The following is a 9429-nucleotide window of genomic DNA, read 5'->3' as shown; positions in this document are numbered from 1 at the left end:
TAATGTACTAATACCAACACAAGACGAAATTCTTAGACATCTATATGAAGATAACTCTACTGTTCTATACAGTGTCGAAATGGTAACAAACTTCTTACTCGTTTTAATTGTGAGAGAGAGAGAGAGAGAGAGAGAGAGAGAGAGAGAGAGAGAGAGAGAGAGAGAGAGAGAACATCGTGGATGTGACGTCACAATACTTTCAAAGTCTATTGTGACGTCATCGCTACTCCGTCTATTGGATACATGTACACATGCATTCCCAATGCGTCTCTTGAGTTTGTAGTACTTAGTCTGATATAATTTTGATAAGCTACAGGTTTAAAAAGATGACAACTAACGACGAGGAAATTCAGATAAAACAGAGACAGATCAGCATCCGAGGTATCGCTCCATTAGAGTGCGTGAATAACATCAAGAACAACTTCAACAAACATCTTCACTTCACGCTGGTCAAAGATCGCCAGAATGCGACGATGCGGGATTACTTCTTTGCCCTTGCTCACACTGTCAAGGACCAAGTGTGCGGGCGATGGATCCGCACCCACCAACACTACCATAAAACGGACTCCAAGAAAATCTACTACCTGTCAATGGAGTTCTACATGGGTAGGGCCTTGACCAATACAATGGTGAACATAGGGATAAACAGTGACTGTGAAGAGGCCATGTACCAGCTTGGGCTGGATATGGAAGAGTTAGAAAGCATGGAGGAGGACGCGGGGTTGGGCAACGGAGGGCTGGGGCGACTAGCAGCGTGCTTTCTGGATTCCATGGCCACTCTGGGTATGCCGGCGTATGGTTATGGTATAAGGTACGACTACGGGATTTTTGAACAGAGAGTCCGCGGAGGTTGGCAGGTGGAAGAACCGGACGAATGGCTGCGCTATGGAAACCCCTGGGAACAGCCTCGTCCCGAGTACGTTTTACATGTCCAATTTTACGGGAGAATTGAACAAAATGATAACGGCGTTAAGTGGGTGGACTATCAGACCGTCTGTGCTTTGCCTTATGATACTCCGATACCGGGATATGGTAACAACACCATCAACATCATGAGGCTGTGGTCGGCAAAAGCCCCAAATAGCTTCAACCTGAAATTCTTTAACAACGGTTCCTATCTCCAGGCTGTACACGACAGATACCTGGCGGAAAACATCACACGAGTTTTGTATCCCAACGATTCTATGTTTGAGGGCCGTGAGTTGAGGCTAAAACAAGAGTATTTCTTGGTATCAGCATCTCTCCAGGACATCATCAGAAGATACAAAGGCGGGAAGAACTTTGATTATCAGAGAGTGTCTTTTGCCGCCTTTTCTGATAAGGCTGCGATTCAGTTGAATGACACTCACCCTGCACTAGCAATACCAGAGATGATGAGGATCCTAGTGGATGATGAAGGGCTTGTTTGGGAAGAGGCATGGAAGATAGTGATTGATACTTGTGCCTATACCAATCACACTGTTCTTCCAGAGGCTCTTGAGAGGTGGCCGGTTTCATTGTTGGAGAAGCTTCTTCCTAGGCATCTTCAAATCATTTTTATGATCAATCATATCTTCTTGAACGACGTGGAAAAGAAATGGCCTGGAGACATGGATCGAAAAAGAAGGATGTCCATGGTTGAAGAGGGTAATGAAAAATCCATCAACATGGCCCATCTGTGCATTGTAGGATCTCACGCTGTGAACGGTGTAGCAAAAATACATTCGGAAATACTAAAGACCAGCATCTTCAAAGATTTCTACGAGATGTATCCCGAAAGATTCCAAAACAAGACTAATGGAATTACCCCGCGTCGATGGCTGTTGATGTGTAATCCAAGTTTAGCAGCTCTTATAACAGAGACGATTCAGGGACATTGGGTCACACACCTTGATTTTCTAAGAAACCTTGAACCTTTAACGTCGGACGAAGCCTTTCTAAGAAGCTTGATCCGAGTCAAACAGGAGAACAAACAAAAATTGGCCTGCTGTATCGAAAAGGAATTCAAGGTTTCCGTCAACCCCGCTTCCATGTTTGACGTGCAAGTCAAGCGAATTCACGAATACAAACGACAACTGTTGAACTGTCTCCATATCATTACTATGTACAATGAGATCAAGAAGAACAACCCGAACAACTTCGTTCCTCGTACCGCGATGATAGGAGGAAAGGCCGCCCCTGGTTATTACATGGCTAAGCTCATCATCAAGCTGGTCAACAGCATTGCAAATGTCGTCAACAACGATCCTGACGTTGGGAATAAATTGAAGGTTGTCTTCCTGGAGAACTACAGAGTAAGCCTGGCCGAGAAGATCGTTCCAGCAGCTGATCTGAGCGAGCAAATCTCACTGGCCGGAACTGAGGCGTCCGGAACCGGAAATATGAAGTTCATGTTGAACGGAGCTCTTACTATTGGGACACTAGATGGTGCTAACGTAGAAATGCTGGAAGAGGTTGGTGAGGACAATTTCTTCCTGTTTGGAATGACCGTTGAGGAGGTGGAGAAACTCTGGCAAGACGGCTACTACCCCAGGAAGTTTTATGAGGAAAATGCCAACCTGAGGGAAGCCATCGACCAAATTAATAGCGGCTTCTTTTCACCGGAGGATCCTACGCTATTCCGTGATATTTTTAACACCTTGATGCACAATGACAGGTTAGTAAATTCTTGAATACTTAGTTCGTTAAAATACATTGCACATCTCCCTCTCTAAAAAAAATGTTTGCTATTAATTTTGGCAGTAGCAGAAACAGATGTATGTGTGATGATTTCTAACTTCAGCTAAAAATTTGTAAGCGTTTAAAATGTTCTTATAAAACTGAATGTAATCGCAACCACTTAGCATGGCAATATGGCAACTGGAAGTTGGTACGAGAATTATTTGAAGGCGAGCAATTCGAGTGAAATCATGGTCTTAGTGTCCTTTACAAAAATTTTGATTATTGATAATCAAAATTTTTTCAGGTACAAATTTTGATTATCAATAATCTAATTTTTTGTAAATGACAATAGGTGTGCATTCAATTTTCAACACCTGTACTCAATTTCAGATACTGTTTGTTGAAAGATTACAGTTCGTACATAGAATGTCAGCGCCGGGTGAGTGAGCTGTACCAGAATCCCATGGAATGGGCGCGTATGTGTCTGCGCAATATTGCAGCTTCCGGCAAATTCTCCAGCGACCGTACCATAACGGAATACGCAACAGAAATCTGGGGAGTGGGTCCATCGGGGGTCAAACTTTTGGCACCCCACGAGGAATCACATGAACCAAAGGCCTGATTTTTTTTTCTTAAGAAACACAAATCTGACTCTTTGAAAAGCATTCTCATTTGCTCTTTCATTTGTAACATAATTTTTAGAAATAAAATTAAGCATGCTGAAACTTTTATATAGCAAATTTATCTATTGTTTTCAAACATCAACGTAATGTACAGAAAGCAGTTTCAACATAGTACACAATGCAACACAAAAGGAAAATGAAATGCAAGGTTAAATGAATTACATTTTAAAATGTCTGTCTAATCAACATCTTGTGAAATCACCAAAGATTCTGTTAATGTAATGATACACACATAGAGCAAACGCTAATCAACTGTACATAGAATTCAACAGGTGTAGAGGAAAATGAGATTTCTTTTGACCCTCACCCCTTCCAGAAAAATATGACAGCTCATAAAGTACTAATATTTCAACAACAAAAACCCCAAAAAATTATTGTTCACAAGTTTGACAGAATTATAGTTGAATTAAAACACCTTTAAAAAATGACCTCATTTACAATTTATTCTAGGAATTGTATCAAAAAATGTTATTTACATCTCATTAGCGACAATTAACTTTTAGTCAATATACACAGCAAATTAATGAGTTCTAGATTAACAATATTTGTCAAATGTTTAAGATCTCAAGTTCTTAAAAAAATATACTATAGTACAGAAAGGGAAAAAAAAAATATTTAAAACGTTACAATCTTTCGAAGTGAGAGTGCACATGAAAAATGGCACGCATTTCAACAACGCCGTTAAAAAAAAATTCTGAGACTAAAAAGATTAGGTCCCTAACATAAGCAAAAAATATCAGATAAATATTTAATATTAAGGTGAAAAAATTGTGGAGAAAACAATGGTTATTACACATTAACACAAATAATATCACAAATATCTATGTTTGATAAAAATTGTGTTGGTCACTTCTAAATTGATATAAACTGAGATACTAATTACACATTAACTATAAATCTATATCACACTTCCGTATACTGTAAAGCATATTACATTTAGCTGTGTATTCTATTTGGCGTTTTTTGACAGAAAGCGGGTTACCAAACCAAGTACATGGCTAAATGAAAAGGATATAAAAAATTGGTGCATCCTGAAATACACTTATTCAAATCCATGCCAACCTGTTGAAAAATCAATTTCCACCAAATATCAAACATTCTAAATATACTACATTTACAATATTCTCACTGGCTTTATTTTTTTCCAAATTTTCTTTGGGGCATTGCACTTTATAATAGAGACAGACATTTGATATTAACTTTGGAAAGAGTTTCAAAGTGTATGCATGTGTAAACATGACCTATCACTGTTCTTGTGAGAAGCCAAGTACACATGTTCATCATTCATAACCAAAAAAAAAAGAAAAAACAAAAAATAATCTAATAATAATGAAAAAAAAAAAAATCTGCATTGATAATTGCAAACTTTTGCCATCAAAAGACAAATTGTACACAACATTTTAGTGTTGTGTGAATTGAGGGAAAACAGAAAGTTAAACAAACGTGGTTTAAAATCATCACAGTATATATACAAAATATAATTTTAAAAATTTGGAGGAAAAGCATGCACTAAAAATTTTTTATAAAAAAAAATTCATTTGGAATAACATATTTTAAAACTAATAAGAGTCTTGATTCCAACATTATCTACATGAAACTCAACAAAGACCACACCAATCATTGTTCATTTTGCTTGTGAATAAAGAGAAATGGACCATTAAAACTATTAGAGTTGCATTGATTGTGCTGACTTCAGTAAAACTACTAAATATTTTATGAAAAATCAGTTCAATCAAGAGAACTGAAGAAAACAAAAATTAATGAACTTGAATGAACTGAAAAAAACAACAACACAAAAATTGGAGGAAAAAAAACCCCAGCATTCTAACATGTTTGGTTTTAAATTAAACATGTTTGGTTTTAAAGAATATCATTTTCTGCTCCAATAGCTCATTAGAATACCTGGCAATGCCTCCATACACTGTGGTCTATAACACGTCAAATTAACATAAAACAATGTACAATGTATATCATTGGCAACAGTTACGCATGGACACAAATGTAAACATACAGTTATACCTGAATTATGACAGTGATATTTTTATCGTTATACAGATGAAATCATTAACATATGAATGCCATTTTCAAAATGCAAAACTTAATATAGTATTACATACAAATGAATTTATCTTTATATCCCTTTTTTACCTTTTTACACATTCTTACTTTTTTCTGATTTATTAAAATAATCAAAACACATGTCTCATTTAAAAACATGGACTTCAGTAGTACCAATTAAGAATAAAAAATGCCAGTGCCATTTTGAAAAAAAAAGAAGTAAAATGTCATTTTATGAATTCCCTGTATCATATAAATTTGTACAAATCCTGAGTACAAAATACTTCTCCTGGTAAATACAGATAACAAATACATGATATCAAGTTACTGATCGTAGCTAGTAGGCTTTTTTGTTTTTCGGGAAAATAATGGTCGGACATAGTATATTGATGAACACAGTCTAGATGAAGAAAGAGGATCCTCAAATAAATCAAAATAAATAAAGATTCCACACAGTTCTGTATCACTAATCGTCACTGGCATCAATGTTGTTCAAACATGGTCTTTATGTCTGCCAATGCCTTGACTATGGAATCTACCATCTTTGATGAACTCTGAAATACACAAATTCAGTCCATTTTATACTAGGATAATTTCAGAGATTATTTCTATTTCATTCATCAGGTGTCAAAAATTTGATTTGACAAAGTTCAAATCTGCATTACCTGTACCAGTAAACAATACTGTATCAAATGCAACATCTGTAGCATTTCCTTTCAATACTGTGGAATCATTAGATTTTGTGGTGGCTCAATTTTCGTGGAATTCGTGGGTACCTCTCATCCACGAATTAACACCCTCCACGAATTAATAAATAAGGGTAATAATGTCATATTTCTTTTATAGGTTTAAGCGAATACACGAAAATACGTTCCCACGAATCTGTAAAATTTAGGCAATCCACAAAAATTCGCCCCCACAAAAATTAATGATTCCACAGTAAGCGAATTTCTTTGCTTTTCGTAAATCAGTGATAAACTGGGAAAAAACTCTTTATATCCAGTTTTGCTATCAAAAAATAAGCAACACTATATACTTTGAGCTGAGATTTAACTAAGATTTGTCTGGACTGAGAGGAGGATGATACGACAAACAATTCAGGATTCTTGAAAAGAAATAAAAAATTTCTTGATTTCAATTGGAGAAAACTATGTTCTAATTCAGAAAAAATTGCTACTTTTTGGAAGGGGAAACCATCTAACACATTGGCTGTATTTCTGCCTTTGAAAATCCCCGAAAATATCTATTTTTACTGAATTTGGCTTTAGTATACCGTATTACCATATATAATGTAGTTTACATCCAGTTTGGTCACATAGAACAAGTGATACTCTATATTGAGTACATTCATCCCCCCCCCCTTCAATATATGCAAGCTTAAGGTCAAGGTAACTTACAGTGGTTGGGCAGGAGTTTTTACAGGAGACATGGAAGAACACGCAGTCCTCTCCGGCGATGATGTAGGACACTCCGTAACCGTCGTCCGCTACTGGTCCAAACCCACCCCCTGCTGATATGTGCTCAGGGTGCTTGGCCAAATCTAACTTGTTGGTCTGTTGGTGAGGAGTCTGTAAAATAAAGAAAATTATGAAACATTTCAAACTTAATCATTTGTTTCTAATACATGTATAATGTTCATCTTCTTTGAAAAAATTGGCTTCTTTGCAAATAGGTTTGCCGTTAGACCCTTAAAAATACTAATATATTTTCTATGCTTTCAGTAAAAGTTCTACAAATGTGTCAATTAAAGAACAGACATGCAAAAATTCCAATACACGTAAAATGTTCTGACACAAGACTACACATTTTTTTCTATCTGTGCACTTTCCAATACCTGACTGGTTGAGAGTCTCCATGGCTCACTGAGGACTTCGGATAAGAATGGCGAGTCGACTTCGAGATACTTGGACACCACGTATAGACAGAAGAGATGGCGGTCGATGCCTTTCCCGGTCATAGCGTTGCGGCAGTTTACTTGATGGACTTCAGCAGCTTTCTTCATCAGAGCAATGCACTCTTCTCTCTGTTGATTATTAAGGCATTCATAGTTTTATTTCTAAATTGTCTAGTACATGTATCTAAAATGTGGGGGGTTTTTTTTTGGATTGAAAAAAAAAAAAATGCACCATGTACTTGCAAGTTCTATAAATTCTAAAGAAATTTTTTTGTTTATTTGAAAAAGCATCATGTACTTGCAAGTTCTATAAATTCTTAAGAATTTATTTTTGTTTATTTGAAAACAAAATATATAATTAATATTTCTAAATATACTTAATAAGATACTAATTGATATAAATGCATTGAATTGGCTGTAATACACAGTCATGTAACTTTTAAAAAGATGCTAGAATGGAGTCAATACTTTGATTCGGCATACCTTTTTCTGTGGATCATCCATGGCCTTGACAAAGTCACATGAGTCAGGGGTACAGGACCGGACTGTCTCTGTTCTACCTTCTCTAAACAGACGCGTCATGGAGGATTCGTATGTCAGGCAGAACTTCTTGTGCATCTGCAGAGGTTAAATCAAATATAAGGTACGTGTACTTAACCCAATGCCAATTAATGCTCAAAATCTTAACATCACCCTTGTTTATGTTATTTAAGGTATCTTAAAGATTCTTCCTCTGGTTTATTTTTACCTTTGTAAGAAAGCCATGCACCCCCCCCCCCCCAGAAAGAAAAAATCCCCACTGAACAAAGCATTCTCTTTTATTACAGTAACAAAGTCTGTGTAACTGCTCTATATATATTGTAGATAACATATGAACACCTACCCTTAAGTAGGCCATTATACTTGTGTTTTAAAGTTTGTAATTTTTCTAGCAATAAACACGTACCCTGTAGTAGGCTAGCTGTAGGGCCAGCTGTATGTAGGCGTCGGGACTGACGCGGCAGACCTTCATGAAGCCCTTGCCGTACTGATTGTGGACCAGGAGCTGCAGGTCTACGTCTGCTATCAGCTGCTTGGCCGCCTCCAGGCTGTTCTCTATCACCTGTAGACACTGAAAGAAAGCCAATATACCATTAATTTCACAGCTCAACTAAAGTAAAAAAGAAATTGAATCCTTATCATCATTGTTCTTCAAATATGCGACATACTGTAAATTTCTTATTTTACGTGAGTAATTAATACCGTGATTCCGCTCTTTTGTATCAAATCACGAGAAAATAATTTTTTGTAGTTCAAAACTGCGTGAAAAATAAAAGCAAGATTTTAGATTCGCTAGGGCTGCTTCTCGCCATTTTATTCAATTAGGAATCAACAGTATTGTTTCATTTCCCTTGAAGTAGCTGATAATTAAGTATGATTAATCTTTTCTATCTTCCTTCCCTACATTTCAATATTGAAATCTCCAGTGTCATGTTATGTCAACATGATTTAACTACAAATTCTTTCACCCTCAGCAACATGTGTAGCGATCCAAACACTTACAGGTTTAGGTAGATCCCACTCCAGCCTGATGGGGTTGGGTGGAGGAGTAGTTATCTCCCCTTTGCAGAATCCCTCCTTTGTGTATCTACAATGTAAAACATTCAGCATTCTAAATATGCAATTGGTGTTGCATAAAAAAAGGCAGCATTTATACAGAAAGTAACAGTAAATTCCTTTCATTGTGTTTAGAATGTGAATAAAGTTTCAAAAATTAATAAAAACTGAATATATTAAATCTTTAAATGAAAAAAATTTCACTTTAACCTTAAGTTTAAAGATAAACTAAATGCATCTTTTCAGGGTTTTTTTCATTTTCATAACAACTTGAATGCAAACTACTTTCGCTCTATACAAGGAAACTATAACATATATGAAAACGATAACAAGATTTAGGAAAACATTATTGAACAGGTGTGATATATGAAAACCCGATGTTTTGAGCGCCAGATAATTGTGAAGCTGATTAATGGAAAACTTCATTAGAGCTTCAAGGTGCGAAGTAAATGGTAGCTACTTTATACATAATCTGTACAAGTCATAATAATTCTCTAGATAATTTATAACTACAGTCTTACAACCCACAGTTCCCTAAGATCATGCATGCAGAACCTA

General features: G+C 36.3%; 2 protein-coding genes across 5 annotated transcripts in view; one reads left to right on the top strand and one right to left on the bottom strand.

Moving 5' to 3' along the window:
* The first annotated feature begins 217 nt into the window (after window positions 1–217).
* Window positions 218–3371, top strand: LOC105328227 (glycogen phosphorylase, muscle form). The gene is made up of 2 exons (XM_011429001.4): window positions 218–2635; window positions 3031–3371. The coding sequence occupies exons 1-2, from the start codon at window positions 327–329 to the stop codon at window positions 3260–3262; spliced, it is 2541 nt and encodes an 846-aa protein (XP_011427303.3). The 5' UTR covers window positions 218–326; the 3' UTR covers window positions 3263–3371.
* Window positions 3361–9429, bottom strand: part of LOC105328226 (carnitine O-palmitoyltransferase 1, liver isoform) — a 32181-nt gene continuing 26112 nt past the window's right edge. For all 4 annotated transcript variants that reach the window (XM_034477347.2, XM_034477348.2, XM_066070471.1 and 1 more), the window contains 6 exons: window positions 8818–8902; window positions 8222–8386; window positions 7759–7893; window positions 7216–7404; window positions 6779–6949; window positions 3361–5935 (listed from right to left, as the gene is read on the bottom strand). In XM_034477347.2, the coding sequence (XP_034333238.2) occupies window positions 5864–5935; window positions 6779–6949; window positions 7216–7404; window positions 7759–7893; window positions 8222–8386; window positions 8818–8902 (817 nt within the window). In that variant the 3' untranslated portion in view covers window positions 3361–5863. The remainder of the gene's footprint in view (window positions 5936–6778; window positions 6950–7215; window positions 7405–7758; window positions 7894–8221; window positions 8387–8817; window positions 8903–9429) is intronic.

Source organism: Magallana gigas, chromosome 9 (assembly GCF_963853765.1).
Source record: "Magallana gigas chromosome 9, xbMagGiga1.1, whole genome shotgun sequence".
Taxonomy (NCBI): domain Eukaryota; kingdom Metazoa; phylum Mollusca; class Bivalvia; order Ostreida; family Ostreidae; genus Magallana; species Magallana gigas.
This window is presented reverse-complemented; position numbering and strand designations above follow the sequence as displayed.